The sequence below is a fragment of the Helianthus annuus genome, chromosome 1, assembly GCF_002127325.2.
Source record: "Helianthus annuus cultivar XRQ/B chromosome 1, HanXRQr2.0-SUNRISE, whole genome shotgun sequence".
Taxonomy (NCBI): domain Eukaryota; kingdom Viridiplantae; phylum Streptophyta; class Magnoliopsida; order Asterales; family Asteraceae; genus Helianthus; species Helianthus annuus.
Window position 1 is genome coordinate 140591670 of NC_035433.2, and position 22624 is coordinate 140614293.

General features: G+C 36.8%; 2 protein-coding genes across 18 annotated transcripts; both read right to left on the reverse strand.

Annotated features, from left to right (window-relative positions):
• Positions 1-7962: 7962 nt before the first annotated feature.
• Positions 7963-13139, reverse strand: LOC110881853 (villin-2). Of its 16 annotated transcripts, none has more exons than XR_004863341.1 (12): positions 12715-13135; positions 12591-12640; positions 11492-11651; positions 11263-11414; positions 11042-11103; positions 10374-10420; positions 9401-10268; positions 9132-9227; positions 8987-9044; positions 8553-8872; positions 8259-8342; positions 7963-8131 (listed from the first exon to the last, which is right to left on the reverse strand). XR_004863341.1 is itself a non-coding variant. In XM_035975613.1 (12 exons), the coding sequence occupies exons 1-7, from the start codon at positions 13000-13002 to the stop codon at positions 10395-10397; spliced, it is 672 nt and encodes a 223-aa protein (XP_035831506.1). In that variant the 5' UTR covers positions 13003-13138; the 3' UTR covers positions 7963-8131; positions 8259-8872; positions 8987-9044; positions 9132-9227; positions 9401-10268; positions 10374-10394. The 16 variants fall into 16 exon arrangements, 14 of the variants coding, with proteins under 14 accessions (XP_035831506.1, XP_035831507.1, XP_035831518.1 ...); XM_035975613.1 differs by having other exon boundaries at positions 8259-8872; positions 10374-10430; positions 11263-11428; positions 12715-12789; positions 12880-13138; XM_035975614.1 differs by lacking the exon at positions 7963-8131 and having other exon boundaries at positions 8340-8634; positions 8804-8872; positions 10374-10430; ... (1 more) ...; positions 12715-12789; positions 12880-13138.
• Positions 13140-17644: 4505 nt separating this feature from the next.
• Positions 17645-22207, reverse strand: LOC110881846 (chromodomain helicase hrp1). Of its 2 annotated transcripts, XM_022129994.2 has the most exons (7): positions 22123-22207; positions 20890-20927; positions 20414-20782; positions 20071-20298; positions 19859-19999; positions 18973-19219; positions 17731-18268 (listed from the first exon to the last, which is right to left on the reverse strand). In XM_022129994.2, exons 3-7 carry the CDS (start codon positions 20660-20662, stop codon positions 18027-18029), a joined length of 1107 nt encoding a protein of 368 aa, XP_021985686.1. In that variant the 5' UTR covers positions 20663-20782; positions 20890-20927; positions 22123-22207; the 3' UTR covers positions 17731-18026. The 2 variants fall into 2 exon arrangements, with proteins under 2 accessions (XP_035831500.1, XP_021985686.1); XM_035975607.1 differs by having other exon boundaries at positions 17645-18268; positions 20071-20782.
• Positions 22208-22624: the final 417 nt, after the last annotated feature.

Genomic DNA, 22624 nt, shown 5'->3' on the forward strand with positions numbered 1-22624 from the left:
CAACTAATAACCCGTTCGCCTAACCCGGCGACTAATCGGTATTTGTAGTAGGGACTTGAGTGATAGAGTTTCGTTTAGTGCCGTTAGTTGCAATCCGTATAAACAGTAATTAACCAAAAGGTTTCCCAATACCCGGGAAGGAAAAGTAAATTTTGTTCCCAATAACCAGGGAAGGAAAAGTAGTTTTGTTCCCAATAACCAGGGAAGGTATGTAAATGGTATCCCCTTTTACCAGGGGATAGGATTGTCCAAAAGGTTTCCCAATACCAGGGAAGAAAAAGTAAGTTTTGTTCCCATAACTAGGGAAGGTATGTAAATGGTATCCCCTTTTACCAGGGGATAGGATTGTTTTAGTCTCGTGTCCCAAACCACCGGGACGCATGCTTCTAGTGTGTGAACTCACCTTGGGTTGCTCGGTAGGTTTAGGTTACTTGTCAATCACGTTGGTCACCACGTCCTAACATGGTTACCGGTATAGGTCAGGTTCGGTGTACAAGCAATCACGTAAAAACATGCACATAACTACCACGTATCATGCAAAACAATACAAACAGTCATGGGGTTATTGGGCCGGCCTAACAATTAAACAGTCAACAGTAACACATAACCCAGTCAACAGATAGCCCATAACACATAATGGCCCAATAACCAAAGTGGACGGCCCAGTCGCAACCAGCTGGTCTCGAGTCGCAACCAGGTGGTTTCGGCTTGTCACGTTATGGTTGCGAGTCGCAACCGCGTGGTCTCGAGTCATCACGCTGTGGTTGCGAGTCGCAACGGTCGTAGTCTCGAGTCGTAATCTCGTGGTTTCGACTTGTCATGCTTTGGTTGCGAGTCGCAACGGCGTGGTCTCGAGTCGGAATGCCTTGGTTGCGAGTCGCAACGACGCAGTTGCGAGTCGGAATGCTGTCACTTTCATGTACACGTGATGATGCAGGTATGACAGTCCAGATTGTACATATAAAATCAGACCCAGATTAGGAAACTACCAATAAGGTTCCACTAACACTTTTCCTAAACTGACCAGCAATGAAAATAGATCAAACTTTGCCATTTTAAAACCTTCAAACCATATTCAACAAGTTCATCCTATATTCAAAGTTTTCTAGGGTTTTCATGCCAACATATTCACACATTTTTGAACCAAAACTCACATATTTCTAGCAAGATCATCATGCAAGAACAAGAAACACACATGTTTGTAGCCGAAATCTCATATTTAACAACATCATTTTGCAAGGACAATGAAGCATAGATTGGTTAGCCATGAATATTCTTAGACTACCATTTTCTAACCATTTTTAAACATGTTACCACATATTGTCAAGCTTTACAAACCAACCTAAGAATCATGCATCTTGTTTCTAACCAAACATTTTCTAGTTCATTTATCACACATAATTTCTACACACAAAATAGAACACTAACCGGTTTGAGAAAAAGAAGCCGTAAACAAGGAAAAGAACCGAGAAGATGGAGTGTCCGAGTTAGTGGTCTTGACCGAGTCCTTGTCCGGGATCCTTGCTTGAACCGAAAATTGAAAGGGATTGGGGTGTGTTGTTGAGGGTTTCTAGTTGAGAGAAAAATAGTAGAAGTGTGTTTGTGTGTTGTGTATGAAATGAGGGAAAGTGGGGAAAGATGGGGTATATATACCAAGGGATGTTTCGGGTTGGGCTTGGGGTTTCGGCCCAAACCGGTTACGGCCCAAAGGCCCACTCGCAACCGCCCGGTTGCGAGTCATGGTCACAAATCACTCGAGACCTCATGGTCTCGAGTCGGGTTCCTTGTTCTCGGGTTGGGTTCTCGGCTCACATATAACACATACATATATACATACCAATGCACACATAACAAAGCACATATCACATAAAGATTCACGTTATCATTAAGTTTAATCAGTCACTAGTCACATAATGTACAAACAAGTTACATCACGACACAATGAAAAGTTCTAGATTTCGGGTTGTCACATCATCCCCAAGTTGAAAGAAATTTCGTCCCGAAATTTGATGGCACTCACTGAGGAAGCTAGTCAAGTTGTAAGGTTTTCCCGGTTATCCTGGGGTGTCACAAGGGGATTCAAGCGAAGAAGGAGCTGTGGGACTCTCTTTGTTCTCTAATTAGTGGTAAGGATGGTATGTGGGTGGTGTGTGGTGATTTTAACGCGGTCCGGTGTAGGGAAGAACGAAGGAACTGTGCTTTCAAAACGGTATGTGCCAATAATTTTAATTCGTTTGTTTTCGATTCGGGCCTCTTGGAATACAACATGAGGGGCAGCGCTTTCACTTGGCGTTCCGATAATGGTAAAAAGAAGAGCAAGATAGACAGATTCCTTGTGAACTCGGAGTTTTTCAACTCTTGGCCGGAGGCCTGTTTGCTTGCGTCTCCGAAACTCTGGTCTGACCACTGTCCCTTAATTCTGGTAACCAAAGAGGTAAATTTCGGGGCCCGTCCGTTTAGAATATTCAATTCGTGGCTGAACAAAGATGGTTTCAAGGAAGTTGTGGTCGATGCATGTGTTAACTTCGCTGATACAGGTTGTTCCCGGGATTTGAACTTGATTAGAAAACTGGGGGTGATCCGAAGTAAAATCAAAATTTGGAGAGACGCTATGTTAAAAAAGGATGGAGAGGTCCGTAGTAAGGCTTTAGAAGAAGTGGAAGGTTTGGAAGAAGTGTTAGAATTAAGAGACTTGACGGAGGAAGAGGAATGGGTGCTTGCGGAGAATAAAAAGGTTCTCGCGGACTTGGACTTAGCCAAGAATATGGACTTAAAGCAAAGATCGCGTATTAGGTGGGCTAAGGAAGGTGACGAAAACTCCAAGTTCTTTCATTCTCAAATCAATTGGAGAAAGGCCTGCAATGTTATTCATGGTTTAAACGTCGGTGGGTCTTGGGTTTCCAAACCCTCTTTGGTAAAGAAGGAGGTTTTCTCGTTTTTTAGATCTAGATTTGAGGAAGACTGTGTATCTCGGCCTTGTATTGAGTGCCCCGGCATGAAGAGGATCTCCGATTCTGATTCCTTGTGGTTAGAGTCCACGTTTTCTAGGGAGGAAATTAGGAGGGCGGTATTTGACTGTGGTGATGATCGCGCCCCTGGTCCGGACGGCTTCAACTTTCGCTTTTTCAAACACTTTTGGGAGTTGTTTGAAAATGACTTTGTAAGCCTCATGGCGGATTTCTATGATTCAGGTGTTATTAATGTGGGATGCGGCTCTTCGTTTATTGCTTTGGTGCCCAAGAAAAAGGACCCCTTGTGTCTTGGCGATTATAGGCCCATTAGTCTGGTTGGGGTTATCAACAAAGTGGTGTCGAAGGTTTTAGCTAATAGGCTCAAAAAAGTCCTCGATTCGGTTATCTCAGATTCACAGTCTGCTTTCTTAGGTGGTAGATATATTCTGGATGGGCCCCTCATTATCAATGAGGTGTGTTCTTGGCTTAAAAAGAGTAAAAGAAGGGCTATGATGTTTAAAATTGACTTCGAGAAGGCGTACGATAATATCAATTGGAAATTCGTTGTTGACATTCTCCGTCAAATGGGGTTTGGGCAGAAATGGTGTAATTGGGTCTGGGGGGTCCTGTGCTCGGCTAGAGCCTCGGTGTTGGTTAACGGCTCTCCCACCTTTGATTTTAAATGTAGTAAGGGGATGCGACAAGGAGATCCTATCTCCCCCTTCCTGTTCACTATCGTTATGGAAACTTTGTCGTGCTTGGTCCGTAAGGCGGTTGAGGAGAGTGTTATCAAGGGAATTCAACTTCCTAATGACGGGCCGTTACTGTCTCATTTATTTTTCGCGGATGACGCTCTTTTGGTCGGGGAATGGAGTGAGGAGAATCTTATGAATATCGTTAGGTTGTTGCGATGCTTCCACATATGCTCAGGGCTGAAAATCAATGTTGTTAAATCGAGTATTTTCGGGGTTGGTGTTCCTCCGTCGGAAGTAAGCATGTTGGCTGGGATTGTCGGTTGCAAGGCGGATTCGTTTCCGGTTACTTATCTCGGGCTTAAGGTTGGGTCTAATATGAGCCGTGTTAACAATTGGAGACCGCTTTTCGATATTTTTGAGGCTAGGCTTTCCCTTTGGAAATCGGCTTTGTTATCTTTTGGGGGTAGGATCACTCTGGTTCGATCTGTTCTGGAGAGCCTTCCGTCATATTATTTCTCGCTGTATAAGGCTCCGGTTCAGGTCATCGCGGGGTTGGAAAGGCTCATAAAAAAGTTCCTGTGGGGCGGTTCTAGCGATGTCAGGAAAACCCATTGGGTGGCTTGGGAAAGACTAACGTTACCTAAGAAAAAAGGAGGGGTTGGGATTAGTAGGCTAAATCACATCAACATCGCGCTTCTTAGCAAATGGGGATGGAGGTACAAACGTGAGAAAAACAACATGTGGGTTAAGGTCGTCGATGCAATCCACATGCATGGGCCTAACTGGTCCGTTTTTCCGGTCAAGAAGACTTGCAGTGGCGTTTGGAGCAGTATTGTTTCGGCTATTTCTAAACCTGTTGCAGGTAATGTTGTGGTTCGGGATTATTTTAAAGGGCTGGTGGGTAACGGAGAATGCATCCTTTTTTGGCTTGATCCTTGGTTGAAAGATAAACCTCTTAAGGACGTGTTTCCGAACCTCTTCGCGCTCGAAGTGGTCAAGGCGTGTTCTGTTCGGGATAGAGTTCAGGGTGATTGGCTGTGGAGACACGAGCCGGAGATAGGGGAGGAGCTAGCGGAGTTTGCTTCCCTCCTGTCGGACCTGTCGGCTGTCATTCTCCAGCCAAAAGCCGATGGGTGGAGGTGGCTCGGTGACGGTTCCGGCTCCTTCTCCGTGAGCTCTGTTAAAAGTCTGTTAGCGGGGGCTGGTTCGTCGCCAGTCAACTTCATATTCAGCTGGAATAAATGGGTCCCTAGTAAATGCAATCTCCTGGCTTGGAAGGCGGAGATGTATCGGGTCCCCACGGCGGACGCTCTTCGCAAAAGGGGGATTCCTGTGGGTGATGGTATTTGTCCTCTTTGCAAGACGGAAGCCGAATCGGCCGATCATATCTTCACAGCTTGCTATGTTGCGGCTGTGTTGTGGCAGAAGGTGAGTCGGTGGTGTCGTATCCCCCCTATCTTTGCCTTCTCCGTTAGAGACCTTCTGGATCTTCATCAGTCGAACCATGTGAAGACGGCTGCGAAGTCGGTCGTTCAAGGGATTATTTACTCGGCGATATGGTGCTTGTGGTCGGCTCGTAACAAAGCAATCTTTTCGGGGATTGAAGCCAAAGTGGAGAATATTTTTTGCGAGTTGAAGTCTCTCAGGTATTTGTGGTTCAAGTATAGATCTAGGAACAACCACATCTCGTGGTCGGATTGGTGTAATTATCCTGTGATGTAGTTTTTCTTTTGTTTTGTTGTTTTCCCGGCTCGGTTTTCGGGCTCGGGTTTAGTTTAATGAAGTTCTTCTTTCAAAAAAAAAATCATATCCCTAAATTAGTCAACTTTGTAATGATTAACTACTTTAATACATCTATTTATTACAAAGTTAAAAGTAATAATTATATCTTAATAATTTTGACTAGTAAGTTTCAATAAGATTCATTCTTCTTTATTTTTTGCTCTTTAATTAACTATAATATTTTCATTTTTTATGATGCTAATATATATACTAACTAGGCTATCACCCGGGAACATCCCGGGTTAGGAGAATTTAGTTTTCGATAATAAAAGGTAAACAAACAACATATTGAAAGTCGTTAGTATCTTCTTTCCCTTCTAACAATAATTTATTTGTTTCGTTTCATCAGTATCCTAAGTTTGTCTACATGTGTATTCATAGTTTTTGTGTAAATTTTATTACGTTTTAATTGTTATTGAGATCTGAGTTAAAAGTTGTTTCGTAAACCCATAGAAAATGTTATATTGTTTGTTTTTTTAATTATGTTATATTACTCTTTTGATAAATGCACTGAAATCTGTACACGACAGATCATAAGTTGATTAAATTGAAAGGAGAAAAAAATATTGATTAAAAAGGATAGATTTATTCGTAGATATAAAAAAACATATAAAGATCAAACAACCACGTCAAACAAACTGAAATATTCAAAATACCCATTGGTAAAAACGTAAAAATCATAACAACTGCTTTAAATTAATAGAGATATGAGCTAAGTATATTTTTGCTAACTTTCTCTGAATTCTTGAAATTACTTGGAGTTGAAGACTTGTAAACGTCAACCAATTTACGTTTGTTGATTTTATTGATATCACAACTGGTGTTAACATCATCATCCTTAACACTTGGAATGTGACTTTCTTTTTTGATAAATTCTTTATGGTTTCCCTGAAACAAAGGTCAAAAATTAAACATGAATCATCTATTGAAATAAAAAATACCTCACTAATCTTCATTTTTATTAGAATGTTTTCTAAACCCATACAAAATGTTTTATTGACTTATGTTTTTTTTTAAATTATATTAGAATACGTTGTTACTTGAATTTGCAACGAATTATTACATTAATAAAGAAATTATAATCAACGTCTTTTATGCAATCATATGTAGTTGGTTTTAGTTTTTCTTTTATTGAGATTCATAAATTAATGTTAAATAGAGTGCTTTGATCATGGTGATCAAAGCCTTAAATATCAAATGTCCAGGTTGATTAATAATAGAATGCTATAAACTATAAATATTAATGTATTAATATGAATACTTTGATTGTATTAAAAAATACCTCAGTAATCGTATATATAACAATATCTAAACACATCCAATTCAAACTTTAGATTTGTATATTCGTGTATTTTAAATGCTTATTCGTAATTCTGACCAGACAATACAAAGGCATACACATAGCGAGAAGATTTGGTGACTTTGGCAGTAAAGTCCCTAGGGTGGTGGTGGTGAGAAGTCATGGAGAAGTGGTGTTGTACGTTAGCGTCTTTGAGAGAGGGAGGATTTGAAAAAAACAATGAAAACGTGAACATATAAGATGGTGACACATGGACCAATTAAGGTGAACCACATTCACCCAACTTGCATCCGCATATTAGTGTTTAACATATACCGATTACAAATTAGAAAACTAAAATTGTAAATTAATTAATAGAATAGTAAATAATAAGTCTTTCATTTAGTCTATAGATATAGGCACCACTCTTTATTAAATGGGACTTTAGTTTCTTTTTCTTGAATCTAAATATAGCGATGATATATGCTTAGGCTGGATGGTGACTATATATGCTTTAGGCTGGATGGTGACTTTGGAATAAAGTCCCTAGGGGCTTTATTGTGTTCCGTCAGCGACATAGCACCATGTAGGTTTTAGGGCAACAATGACGCCCCCTTAAACATCGACGGTGTGCTTTAGCGTCTCTTTTAAAGAAAAAAAACAAAACAAAAAAAAATCTGATTGGCTCACTCAAGGTGGCTCCCACCACACAAGTCTTTGGCGTTAATGGTTTTCTAATGGTTGTCAATAAGCGCAACATTTCTCTAATATAGTTTCTCATAGAATGAGATTCATGTCCTAGTATAAAAAAAGATATAATAATATTTCAAAATGTTGTATTGTCAAACTGGTATACATCGTATACGATATGTGAAATAATTCCATGTAGTTCATGGCTTTTTCATTGTACTAAACACCAAAGATGATGATACACGAAAAAATTTCACGTATATCATACGTTTTATTACTTTTTAAAACATTACTCCAATGTGTGAATATAAAATAAATACATTATAGATGAACTAATTTCATGTATCTCATGTAAATGTATAATTTGACGCCATATTATACGGAACCCAAATGTCATTGAGAGAACCATTGACTCCATACAACTAACTTTGTTCTTTTTTTAGAACATTATATACGTAGCAACCATTTATTTTGACCAAAAATGTCAACCCTCTTCATTTTTAATCTTATAAAAAAATGTCAACCCGATAGCGGTCCAATACCTCACGCGGAGGTGGATGATGAATTTGTTGATATTTACTTTGATGATACTGATCTGATAGATTGATCTTGAAGTAATGTGTTTAAAGTTTACATATATTTCATGCTCGAAATGAATACGTCGTATTTATGTAATACAAAAGAATATACTGAACACATAAATAAAAACAAATTATAAAGAAAAACCTCCAAACCTAAGAAAAAAATGACATTTGTTCAGATTTAGATTTGCTGAACTCTTAGCTGATAATTAAGTATTCAAATGAACCATGAAAATAAAGAGATCAGTCTATAAATGTTCGTAGTCTACAATGTCCGTACCTGATACAGTTGAAAGAGCGATCCTATCTCACAAAATCACAAGTTCAGCGTACTTTTAAGCACTATATCTCTTCTGTCCAGTATCTAAAGGAAGGACCACAGTTTTCTCCATTAAATCTTGACACACATACACATACTTCTTAGCAGAGTTTATAATATATGTTTCATCTTCTAAAATTATGACTCGTTTTGAGTCGACTCGTGACTTGTCTGAGTCTAACAACTATGACTACATCTATCATCCATCTTACCTTAAATTAAACTGTTACTATAAGCTTAAATATCAACCCATACCTGAGTAACTGACAAAAACACATCCCACTCTACAATGACCCATTCGACGAAAATATATTCTCTGACATCTCGTTCCGATCACCTTGTGACATTTAGTGCATGAAGATTAATATTCATAAGATAGAATATTCAGGTATATATATATTTTAACTTATAAACAAATTTAAATGGGCCAGCACAACCCAGTCCGGCCTGCATCCACCTGTACTAAAAAATATAGCCCGTTTCAACCCCAACGTGTTTTGACTTACCCCAACCGCATTGTGTTGTACCCTTCATCCTGAGTGGCTTGTTTAAAAGGGCAAACTTTGTAAACATATCTGGAATGAAATCAATAAAAAAAAAGGAACAATTCAAATTTAGAGAGAATAGATAAAGAAATTATAGCTCAATATGGAAAAAAAAGGAAAACATAAAGTTGCAAAGGTTGTAACTTGTTTTGTTTGCTTTCAAAACATTGACCATATCACGAGTAGAATTCCTTCTCTAGTCCTGCAAAGTCAAACACGGGTCACAGAAAGAACCATAGAAAAGACGAAAAACTACTGTAATTTACAAGATTAAATAAACAAAACATACCAAAATCATGCGCTAGCTTCTTTGTTAAGCGAGATATCCTTGATTTTAGTTTAGATAACTTTCTGTTGGCCTCGTCATATTATTTTCAACTTCTTTCTAGAGCATTTGGTAGGAAAACATCAACAACAAATCAATTATGAGCATCTACATGATAGAAATCTTGCATCAAATGTAATATATATTATAAAATGTAGCAAGAACAAATAACTAATCATTTAAGAAAAGTACACAGAAACATGATGAAAAAAGAGCAATTCTTTTTCATGTACCTTGAAATATCCCCTATTGCGGTAATTCTATGTCGACCGAAGATGGATTATGCATCTGATTACCGGAAGAACTCGCGAATTTTCACTTTTTAGACCATAACCAGATCTTTGAAACAGAAAAACTACCTGTTTTCGCACCAATATTTATCTTTTTCCCTTCAAGATCTTCATCAAGCGAATGATCCTCAACCCGTTCGATGTTTTTCACAAACTTTGCATCTTGCAAATCTCTCAGATGAATCAGAGGGACCCGGAGATTCGTTTCTCCGACCACGTACTCATAAGAACCCATCGAATAACATCTTCGCGCATCTAAATTGCTTCTACTCGTTTCACCTCCGGTTTCACTTCCACTTTCACCTTCCCCTTCATTCATATTTCTAAACTTACCAAGTCTCACCAAAAACCCCCCTTTTCAACTTGGGTTTGTTCGGGTTCAACCGTTTTCAAACCAGCAGGAATCCCACTTTCATCTGCTTCGTGTGGATCATCAAAATCGAACATCGGGTTATCCATTGAAAACCCAGGGTCAAAAAGTGTATTTCTACAAAGAGGGCAAGTCGAATTCGATAAAAGCCATGTATCTATACAATTGATATGGAACGCATGGCTGCAAGTTGGGAGCAATCTCAATTTATCATTCTCCGAAAACTCACACAAACAAACGGCATAATCGAACGGTTCATTCGCACCCACTACTTTATTACACATAAAAACAGGTAAATCATCTATGAATGTTTGATCTAAACCAGAATCATGTAAATGAAACAGTTGTTGCAGCTGTCTTTGTAGTCCATCAGATGGGGAACCCTCTGGAAACCGATTTGTTCGATGTGAATTCGATGAAGAATTGTGTTTTGTCAAGAATCTAAACAGCAAGTGAAGCAAACCATATATGAAAAACAAGACTGCCAAGATTACTATAATGAACAGAACAGTAATCAAACACATAAAGTTGAACAGTGGAACTTACAAGGTTCTGTAGAAATGTCTCCTAAATCAAATGAAGGGAGACTTGATCTGTAGAAGACTATACATTTTCACTTTCAGATTCGTAAAAACCCAATATTTAACCCAAACAATAGACTCTATAGAAGATGCTTCAATTTTGGCATTCAATCAGGAATTAAAAGCCGCAAATTGAAAAGGGCAGTATGTGATCATGAAAATGCAAATTGATTCAAGTAAGTGTTTAGTAGTCATAATTATTACTTGAATAGACCGTGAAGTTTTGCAAAATTTTAAATCGGAACCAAAAAACTATTTCATACCACCATAGACGGCTTCTTAAATATTTTGTTCCAACTCGAAGAACTTGTCACAACATATAGTTAGCCACCTAAGAGATATGGCAACATAAGCGGGTTAGGTATCAAACGGGTCAAAATGGGTTCATCTTCTACTACAGTGCTACACGTTCAATTTTTAAAAAAACTTTTATTCTCGCAACAATTTAGGAGGTTAAATACATTAAAATTAAAATTTGAGCTCAAAACGCCTTTCAACACGTTTTTAAGCAACCCACACCCCCTTTAGCAAGAACTTTTATTTGACCCGTTTCATATACAACACAACCTAGATCGGCCTACTCATAACTATAAGGATAATTGAGGGTTGAAAAGTTGTAATTAATTTGTATACCTTGGCTGCTTTTTGCGAGGGTAAGAGCGACACCAAGAGCACCATGACAAAAAGAAAAACCCCTTGCAATCAGACCCGTGAGACGAATAAAAAAGATCAGAACCCAATCAGAGGCGAGATGTATATGAATATTTAAACAACAAACCGACTAATTTTGCCATTTTACATTAATAATAAAATAAAAATTTGGATATCATTACAATGATAAGATCTGATATTACCTGAAACTTTTCCTCTATCTTCAGCCACTTTTCCTCGGTTTTCAGCAGAAGGTGCGGTTGATGATGGCCAAGAGTCAAAATTTGACCTGAATGCATGTGTCTCATAGCCTTGAATTAGTCGGGTTATAAGGGTGGCTTTCGGCTGATTATTACTGGTGAGAAACTCCTATAATTGGTTAATGATGAAGATGAGTAAAAAAAATTATTTTTGGTATTTATATATTTTTACCTCGGCAGCCTGTGTGGCAGCTTTTCTATCATCCACCTGCGTTACTCGACCAACCCAAACGAACACCTCGAAACCACAATCCATTAGATAGCATTTGTCGGTTTCGAATGACGATTTTGAATATTCCTCGATTTGATCCCCAACCTTCCCTCCATCGATGCTGCAAATATAGATCAATGTTGTTATGCAAATATATATACAAAGTTCGTGTTCAAACACACAAAAATAAATATAATCTTGAACTAACAAAAACATATTCATTCCTATAAAGTTTGCCAGGCGTCCTTTTGGGGATGACATCATCATCACTTAGAACCTTTTTGCCAATAGGAGCAAACCCGCCAAAAATAACCCAAAATTCACCCGAATCTCCCTCGGCTTGTAGTTTTCCATGGTCTAAAACGTTCAATAACATATAAATAACAATTAACACAAGAAAAAGAAATAAAAACTACGCATATATTAGTATCAGTATCAATAGCAAAAGGCCGTACCGACAATTGCAACATTGCATGTCCCCTCATGATATTTATCCTTCAAGAACTGTATAACCTCCAAAGCCTTAGCCCTTTCTTGAATATTTGAATTTGCTCCCTTAAATTGAAGTTGAAAGATCTTATCTTTAGTGTCCAAGACAAACACATCATCATGATTCAACATAGATCGAGAAAACAGGACCTTGTATAAATATAAATATAAAAATCAATTCTTTTATGCAAACATAAACATACATATATAAATAATTGTATTATATAATACACTTAACCAAAGCAATCAAAACACCTGTTTACTTACAAAATACAATTAACCATGGTTGCAATATGAATACCTTTGAGTAGCCAAAATCAACAACCTTAATCGAAACCAAATGGTGGAACCCTATTGACCTGAAATCGGACCAAAATCATTCCTTGCATCAGGTTTGCTTTGATTTTTTTGAAACCCGTTTAACTAAACCAAAGAACACCCCTTGACCAAAGCTTTAATTTTTTTTATCTTTTTTTATATCTGACAGTAAAAGCCCCAATTTTATCCAGAACCCTAAAAAAATATAAAGACCCAAAACCAAAAAATATACAAAAATGTATATAACGATTACCACATGAAGATCTGTGCTAAAACCAGCATCATCAGATGCTTCAAATCAACCTGCAGTTCATTTTTGTAACATTAATAATCACTAAACAACAAAAAACCCTAAGAAAAATCAAGCGTACACCTACCGGCCAAAAATCATCGTCTCCATCCACAAAACAAAACCCTCCTCCGCCTCTAGGGTGTCTGAATGGTTGAAAACCCTTCTCCGCCAAGGCAACCAGAATTCATAAAATAGTTTCACAAGATTAGATTAACCAAAGCAACAACAGATCTGAAGATGAAATGCTTACCAAAACCACAAACCCTAGCTTCTCAAACCCCCAAAATTCCTTAAATATCAACTGTTTCATGTTATAAAACCATAAAATAATCAGAATCAAACGCTCAATCTCGTAAACACGTTCATCGAACATATTACACGAACTGATTTTTCGAATTAAGATGTTGATGATGGAAGTCTGATGAAGAATCAGGGACGAACGGCATTGAAAATTGGTTAGGGTTGAGAGACTACGGTAGAAAGAATAGAAAGAATGAGAAGTTTCACAAATTAGGGTTTTTTAGTTCCTTATATACCCGGGTCAATATCCATGTGGGTTTGGATAGAATACACGGATCCCGTGTAGAAACATCACATTTCTCTAATTTTCCCGCCTAAAACTTTGTGAGGTTGCACAATATAGTGACACGTGTCCCACATCTTGTTTATTTATTATATATATAGATATATTTTTGATTAATATTAAAACCAAGTTAATTGTTTTATGAATCTACTAATATATTTTAGATTAATAATTAAACCAAGTTAATTGGTTCAAAGAAAATTTTGATTATTACTTTGAACTAAAAAATACCATCTTTTTAACATCAAATTCTAAATATAAATATATCATGTTTTAATAAAGCTGTAACTCATGCAACATATATTTTGCAATCATTTTTTTGACAAACTTTTTGGAACTGCATTCAGCAATTAAACTACCACCAAATTAATTTTTGCCTCGTATAATTTTTTTTTCTTATCAACGCTATTCATACAAAAATATTATTTTGTTTGTATTGATATGTTATATAATATAAAATATATTCTTACATTTACAAGAAAAAACACAGATATTCATAAAAGTTAATTACTTGACAATATATAGAAATCAACATTAAAAAATAGGCAATTAATGCTTATGTATTAATGGTTGCATTTATTAAGAGGTAAATATAGAGTAAGGTGTCATAGAGATTATAAAAAAAAGTCAATTGACTTTTAATTGGTATATATGCCACCAGAAAATGATATAAAAAAGTTGACTTGTGGATCGATTTAACACAACCCTATATTTTATATTAAAAAAACATAGCCACCACTAACTTGGTTCTGAACGTTCCTCACCAAAACCAACCTCCACAATAATGAAAAATGGGGGATGTGTAAAACCGGCAAAAACCTTCCCAAAGAACAACCTATGGGCTCGTTTTAACTCGAACTTGGTATAACCCAAAAACGTATGTTTCGTGAGACTTACACACACATATCCACATAAATCGGTATTGTGCTACCCATCAAAGGGGCTATGTAAAGTCCATGTAGATTAAGTGTATGGTATTTATTAAATGGTTGTTTTTTTTTGTATAAACTAGCATTTGTTATAAAAATGTGGGATTATTAACCACTTCTTGTGAAATGTATCATTAACTAGTTTTTGATTGTTGTTTTACTTTCTGCAACACTAAGCTCAAATCAATTACTAACTTTTACTCTCTTGCTTCCTTGATCAGCCCCTTGACAATGATCTGGATATTGCTTTCCTAAGTGCGTTCTATGAGACATGGCTTCAAGGTACTTTTTCTAGTCTTCAGTTTACTATCAGAGCCTTCTTCTAATGGCTTCAGATTACGGGTCAAAACGGATTGCGTTGGTTGTGCAGCTACACCCCGCTTGCGGTGTGCATATATAATGTATATATGTGTGGGCGCTTACAGGGTAAAAGTGAGAGTGGAGGGTGAGAATAATTTTTTTGTAAGAATAAAAAAGAAGAAATTTCAACCAATAAGAATCCTTCATTTTACTTCATTTAATTTTTGTATTTAATTTTAGTGTAAGGGTATATTGGTAAACTTAGATAAATCATTAATTGGTAGTCTTCCTTTTTAATAGCTAACTATATTAAATTTGTAACTTGTTTTAAAAATATATATTATTTCAAAGAAGAAGAAAAAAATAATTTAAAGTATATGATAAATTACGAGGTGTGTAAGAGTAATTACGAGTTGCGTAGGATAAATTTTATATGTGTAGCATAAATTTCAAAACGTGTATGATAATTTTTTGTGTGTGTAGGCAAAAAAATTAGTGTGGAGGATTATAGTCTTTATAACTAATTAATTAGTCAAAGATAATAATAAATGAGATGAGAGAAAAATTATTTAATGTTTTACAATTGTACCCCTTTGTTCTTTTTCTTCTCAATTTAATTTTCTTCTCAAATGAACCTCCCCCAAAAGTGAGATTGCACTAATTTTAACGTTATTTTACTAATTTCGTGAAAATAACGTTAAAAGCGGCGGACGGTTAATTATGCATCATGCAGTGGCGTTGATAGCCAAAAGATAAGGGGGTACATGCACCGATCGGTCTTTGTCCCGATTGCTAAGTGTTATGTGCCTTTTGTCCAAGGCTTGATGCAAAACTACTATCGAACCGGGGGTTTCACTGGAAATCCGAGTGGAACAGTACGTGCAAGGGTTGAGAAATTGATGATTCTGGAATGGAACAGTACGTGTAATATTTGTGGAGATTAAAAGAGGATTTATATAGATTGTAATCAAAACTATGTAGTTTTGGTGGTTTCACATCTAAGTTATATGTATAACAGCCGCATTTTCACTTTCCTCTTCACATAAATACTATAATGAAATCACGTAATCACGATGGATATTCAAAATCACGTAGACACATAATAAAAAACAGTTAACTATTACATAATCACTTAATGTGGATTCACACAATATAATGAAATCACGTAGTCATGTATTGGGTATTCAAAATCACGTAATGGGTACCGGGTATTCAAAATCACGTAATGGCTATTCAAAATCATGTATTTTTCTTTAAGAAAACTATAGCAATAGGTTGTTCGAATTAAAGAGAATAAAATGCTCGTTAATACGGTGTAATTTAAAAATATTAACGTATAAAAAGTTTTAGCTGTTTGAAAATCAATGGGGGAAGAAGTTGAGAAAAGACCATATTCCCTTTTCTCTATTTGTTTTTCAACTGTAAGAGCATTCACATCCTATCCATCAAATTCTAAGAGAGGAGTTTTTATATTATAAATAGTGGTTGTAAGTGGTTGTGAGTGGAGGAGAGAAAAATGTTACTGTTCATCTGTATATATGAGGGGACATTGTTCACCCTCTATAATTTTTTAATATATTTTGAAAGTGGTTGTGACTTGTGAGTAGAAGTGAGAAAAAATGTAATGATAAAGGTATAAAAATATATTATTTAATTAGAAGGAGAGAGAAAATGTAGTTTTTAGTGTAATTATAGGGTAAAAATAGTGGATAGGATGTGAATGCTCTAAGACTCTTTAAATTACGTTGTTGTCACTCCTTTGAGCCATTAATCTTAAGGAGTTGATGGATCTGAATGTCTCGGATAATTCGTACATCCAATTCTCTTGTATGGTAATCTTTCTCTTCTAAATTATTTCATTTAATAATACTATGAGAAATCTCGAATAAGCTCAATGTACAAATTTATATAATATTAAAGACAAAGGTCGGTGACCTTTGTCTTTATATCCTCCATAAAAGACAATGTACATTTATTTTCTTCAATGACTGAGTTCTAGAGTTTAGAGTTGCCGGACCTCTCTTGCTTCCTTTGACTTTTTTTTTACATTTTCATTAACCAACAAAAAGGACCCTTATACTTTCAAGTTTTTCTACTTTACACCCTTAATTTTTGACATGAAATGCTATTAAACTTTATCTTTAAGTAAGTTGCAAATTCACTTCTAACTTTCAGTAATTGACAACTTTGACCTTCTTAACCTTTTCTACTTAATAACTTGACACCTCCTTTGGTTTAAATGACTTTTACGACTTTACACGGCAATGTGGACAAATTATTATACTTTTTTTTATCTATGTTCTACTTATTTTGTGTACGTTTGTAAAGTGTATTTGAAAGCAAGTCAGGTCAAATATACTACGTTTTCATTCGATGGCGATGTAATTTTTTTAAGTAAAGAGTCGGGTCAAATATACAGTATAAATACGAGTTACTTTAACTTTAGACGCCGCCGCAACGTGCGGCAGGTCAAAATCCTAGTTGTATTTAAAGAAATACTTGGAAACGTTGTTTAGTGGAGTAATCCTATCATCTATAAATGGTAGCGCAGTTGTATATTGTGCCTTGGGTGTATAGAATACTAGAAACCTGGGTTCTGGGTGGGTTCTTATGGCAATATTCGTCGGAAACGCGCAGGAAACTGCTTTAGTGACGGTTTTAGACAATATATTTTGTTAAAAAATAGGTCGTAGAAAACTTTTCTGACAAATTTCCGCCAAAATATTTTACACACATTTCCTACAAAAATTTCGCTACACGTTTCCAACACATCATTTCCCTACACAAAATGTAAATTTATTTATTTATTTTGTTGATTGTGTTAAATTAGTAAGTTAAAAAACCCAAATTATAACGCTTAGTGCATAGCCAATGAGGTAGTGGTGGAGTGGATGAGGAAAGACTTGGTGTTTCTTGTGACCCAGGTTCGACTCCCACTCTCCCCATTAATTTCTGCGGATGGGAGGCGAGGTTTTACCGATTATTCCATTGTCATGCCTTCGGGCGGGTGGAGGTCGGGTTTCCGCGCATCTAGGAGAGCCAAGGAGCTAGCGGCGGTCAAGTAGTCAACCTTGGCTACAGCGCCCAGTGTCACGGTGGTTGGCACGTCGTTCCTTGCCGTTCAAACAAAATATCGCTTACTGCACAATCTTATGCTATTTGCACCTAAAAACACACCAAAATAAAGTGAAGAAAAGAAAAAGTTGTGCATGTAATTCTGTATATTTTTTAATGAATATGAATAAGTACAGAATGTAGTCTCAAAGGAACTACTCAGCAGCTAGCAACAGAAATATAACTTGGTTGACTATTTACTAAACATCAAACCTCAAGTTGTAACATATACATTGGCTGACCCTAACTATAGCAATTCCAAAAAAAATTGATAGTTCAACTACTAGATATGAACACTTATATGCATATCGAACCACACACATCCAAAAACGCTACCAAAAACCTCGATAGCAAGTGCCCAGACACACTTGCAAGATCAAAATGTGCCACGATTTGAGGCTACGTATGGTAAATAAGGAAGTTTGGTCAGATCTCTATATACTTGATAAAGTCAACTGTTTGACCTTGTTTCTATACATGGTCGTGTTTGTCAACTGTTTGGGTAGCTGACAAACTAGGCAATGGCTCGAGAGATGGTTCGGGTTCGCTACTGGTGGGCTGGTTGCGGAATGATGCAAACGACGATGGGCTTGACCTTAGATGAGGGGCTTGAAAGCGCAGTGGCCCGGTGGTGGGCCCATTGATCATATATGGGTTGTTAGGTTGAACCAGTGTAGATGCAGGGATTTGAAGAACTTTAACCGTGCTAGTGTCTGTAATCAAAAACATAGTTGTTAATGGCGAATAGTGACAAATAGCGATAAGGTACCTATATGCTACATAGCAAATGGCGATAAATAGTGATACACTAGGAAAAAAATTATATGTATCATCATCATCATCATACTCAGTAGATCCCACCAATAGCAAAGCTAAGGAAGGGTCTGAGGAGGGTAAGATGTAGACAGCCTTACCTCTACCCCGTAGGAATAGAGAGGCTGCTTCCAGTGAGACCCCCGGCTCGATAGTAGTTTTGCATCAAGCCTTGGACATAAGGCACATAACACTCAGCAATTGAGACAACTGCCGATTAGTGCATATACCCCCTTGTCTTTCGGCTATCAGCGCCACCACATGAAAACCATCCCCCTCTTTTAACGTTATTTTCACGAAAAAATTATATGTATATTATATCAAAATACCCTGGTATATATACTATTTTACATGTATATTTAACAAAAACCTAAAATCCAACTATTTTATAGCTATATTTAATTGTTTTTATATTAAAAAAAATTGTCGTTATTATCGCTACCTATTGCTACAACCCTAATAGCGAGCCTAGACCTATACGCTACGTAGCGCACTATAGCGACCGCTACGCTCGCTATCGACAACTATGATCAAAAGAAATAAAACAATAACCAAATAATGTTATTGAAAAAATGTAAGTTAACGTGAAATCGTGTAGAGATACCTTTAGGTGTGCTCTTCCGGTTGAGCTCTGTTTGGTTTAGATTGAGTGTGTCATGACGGTCTTGCGTTGACGAAAGATGAACTGGGACCCAGTACTCTTTAAGATCAGGGGTGCTGAACTTGCAATCGAATGCTATAAATGGCGACAGTCTTTCTTTCAATGTGCTAATATCATCGTTCATTTCCATGTCAGCGTCACTTTGTATCTTTTCATTTTTGCAATCAACCAGTGAAATCTGGAAAACATCCTGAATAAGGTTGACTAAATTAGTGCACCACATTACCACAGATGACATAAGTTGGCTTTCGGCCCGTTTGACCAATTTGACTATTTTTTTTTCTTATTATTGACCCCTTTTTAGATGAATGAATCGAGGAAACGTAAGTTCAGGCTTCAATGGTCATTTTATTACTGGTCAAACAGGGTGTGCGGTAATGGGTCAAAAACAAGTTTTGGGGAAAATGGTCATTTCGTTACTGGTCGAAACGGGCTGGGCGGGGTTGACCCGCATACATTTGTTGAGATCTGATGCACTAAAGACTAAACATAGACTCAAGTTGACTTTCAGCCGTTTGACCAATTTGACTGCTCTCCCTTTTTTATCTACTTTTTTATTGTTGATCCATATACATTCGTTGAGATATACAACACGAAAGAACAAAGCATAGACTCAGATTGACTTTCATCCTGTTTAACCAATTTGACTTGCTTCCCTTTTTTTAAACTATTTTTCTATTGTTGACCAACTTACGTTTGTTTATAATCATTGAACTAATTATATACTTAAGTTGGCTTTTAGCACGTTTAACCAATTTGACCCGTTTCCCTTTGTATCTGATTTTTTAATTATTGACCCGTTTGAGATAAAAGGAATGAGAAAACACACCACTGGTTCACCAAAAATCGTTAACAGTTTCATATCAGCCATAAGCATCTGAATTGTCTTTAAATGCATTGAAATTACGGGGTGTTGGCACTCGTCTATCACTAACAGCTCCCACTTAATATGAACAAGCGTTTCCATGTCCTGCAAATGAAAAATATCCATATAATTCATGCACGAATTTGTATTAGTTTCATATAAAAACAATCGCGTACCTCCACAATGGCGTCTGGAGAAGATAAAAGGACTTGAAATTCTGAACCTCTAATGGCAGCCCGTATATCTTTGGTCCCTTTGTACGTTACAACATTGATCGACTTTGACCACTTTGAAAACTCGCTTTCCCACAACAAACGAGCACTGGAAGAAGCTATTATTAAAATAGGCTTCTTCATGTTATCCAGTAATGACGATACAAAACTGATCACCTTAAGTAGCCGGTCCTGCAACATCCCGTTAATAAAGTAAAAAGTAGAAAAATGTTTAAACATATACTTTATCTTTTGTTCGTTTAAAAAAGGATTATCGTTTAAAGAAAAAATAGGCCAAGATTTTAACCTGCCCGTCAAACAAAACAGCATTTTGACCTTTGTTCCGATGATCATGAAGCTTGTTATAATAAGGAAGAATACGATTATGTATTTCAACAATTTGACCTCTTTTGGCAAGCATCGAGGCACGGTGACGTGCTTGTTTCGACGATCGTGCACCCATGTTGGCATCTACTTGTGCATTCGAAGTTGAATGTTTCCGTTTCCATGACTCACCAGGCTGAAGTGGCGGTAGCGGTATTTTTGAACCGGACATTTGTGATGTAAGGTATAACTAGTGGGATTCCTCGCGCATTGCGGCGGGTATTTGGTAGGTAACTTGGTATCAGTTTGGTTTGTTACAGTACCGGTACGGTACCGGCACTCAGTATAACAACTGAAATAGATATGTCCAAGATGACATCAACACGTCTTTACATTTCAAAACCAAAATGTAAAAAAAAAAAAAAAAAAAAAAAAAAAAAAAAAAAAAAAAAATCTTACTTTAAGTTGTAGACAGATCTGTTCTTGCAAATGTGAACCTGCAAAAGCCAAACGCATACAATTGTATGAAGATACTTTGTTAGAATCATAATGCGGTAAAATATCGGATATTGGTCAAGGACCGATATTTGAGATATCAGTTATCGCGGTGGGATATCGGTAATTTTAATATCATGCTAAATTTATATAAATAGCAATTTAAGACTAACAATTCAGTATACTCTCCTACCGTTAACAAATTAACCTTTTGCAACTTGCAAAACACTAACAATTGTAGCAAGTAGGAACTCACTAAGACTTAAAAGTTAAAACACTAACAATTAAGACTTAAAACACTAACAATTAAGACTTAAAAGTTAAAACACTAACAATTAAGACTTAAAACACTAATAGCAACAATAAGAAGAAAGACAAATGGTAGAACCAAGAAGAAAGGTGCTGATAATCGGGAAAATCAGTGATATATCAGTCAATATCGCTGATATAGTCGGTACGATATTCTGGCCGATACTTTACACCGATATCTCGGTAGGGGACCGATGACCGATATATCACTGATATACATTAACTACATAGAGACTGCTTCAACAAAGTTCAGCAATTTAAGCAATCAACTGTAAACTAAAGGTATAAACCCTAGATGTTAACTTAATTTCAAAAAGAAAATAAATTACCAAAACAATGCTCTAATTGTTACATTCACAGTGCTTCAGATGGACCAATCAATCAATATATATGGGTTAGTTATAAAAACACAGTACAATTAGACTAAAGGGTATGGAGAGGATGGGCTTGGAGGGGATGAGCCGCCACGTAAGCGCCACGTAGGAGTGGCTTGGAGGGGATGGACCTAGGGGGTGGGGATGAACCCCTTTATGTATATATATATGTATGTATGTATAGGTATATGTGAGAGGAAGAGAAGAAAGCAGATCCGGCTACCCGGCTGTGGGTGGCCGGTTGTGCCGAGCCGAGCCCCAGGGGGGCGGTGTGGGGGACCGGCGCCGGTCCTAGCCGGGCCTCAGCCGGCCCCCATACCTTCCAGTCTTACTGTTCATAAAAAAAGCCCTTTGGTTTGGTAAGAGAATAAAATAAAGTTGACAGCAGCATGTTATTACTGAGTACTGACTCAATCAATACATAATACATGGTTAGTGATGCTAATCCTAAAGTGAAGCAATCTATTGTAAAGCAAACAACAGAATCTAATTTGAATTGCAGTTACTTACTTACCTTGAAACCCTAGATCTCCCAAATCATCCTCTTCAGTTGGAGTAAGTAAGTATATGTGAATGTGACATTATAATAAAACTAGTAGTATTTTGGGGAAAGGAACGACACGTGGCTTCTGATGGTCCACGTTGGCAGAAGTAATTCAAACAACTAAACATTGTTTGTTTTGCTAAGGTTAGGGAATGCTTGACGGCAAGGTTTTAAAAACTGGTTTATACTAGTTGGTTAAATCGGATATCGGAAGTTTGGCCGGCACAAATCATATCGGAAGTTTCAACCGGATGTATCAGGCAGTTTTACTCGTTCTACCAGTTTCATTTTTGGAAAACGACATAATATGACGATTACACCCTCCATTTAAATGAGAAAAACAATAAAAAACTGCAGAAATTACAGTTTTAGACGATTATACCCTCCAAAAAGTGCAGAAATTTCTAACCCATGAAAATGACAACAAAAATAAAAACTCAAGAACCCAATACAAAAGTTTTCATTTTAACCC

Excerpts from the sequence above, each read along its gene's own strand:
- LOC110881846 (XM_035975607.1), bottom strand. The coding sequence starts at position 20,577 with ATGCCAACATGGGTGCACGATCGTCGAAACAAGCACGTCACCGTGCCT. Across the intron at positions 20,000-20,070 it reads CTCCAGACGCCATTGTGGAG|GACATGGAAACGCTTGTTCA; the intron begins GTACGCGATTGT and ends TTTCATTTGCAG. Across the intron at positions 18,269-18,972 it reads CCGGAAGAGCACACCTAAAG|ACACTAGCACGGTTAAAGTT; the intron begins GTATCTCTACAC and ends TTTTGATTACAG.
- LOC110881853 (XM_035975613.1), bottom strand. The coding sequence starts at position 13,002 with ATGTTCGATGAACGTGTTTACGAGATTGAGCGTTTGATTCTGATTATT. Across the intron at positions 12,790-12,879 it reads AGCTAGGGTTTGTGGTTTTG|GGTTTTCAACCATTCAGACA; the intron begins GTAAGCATTTCA and ends TTGGCGGAGAAG. Across the intron at positions 11,652-12,590 it reads TTAGCACAGATCTTCATGTG|CATCGATGGAGGGAAGGTTG; the intron begins GTAATCGTTATA and ends CTATATTTGCAG.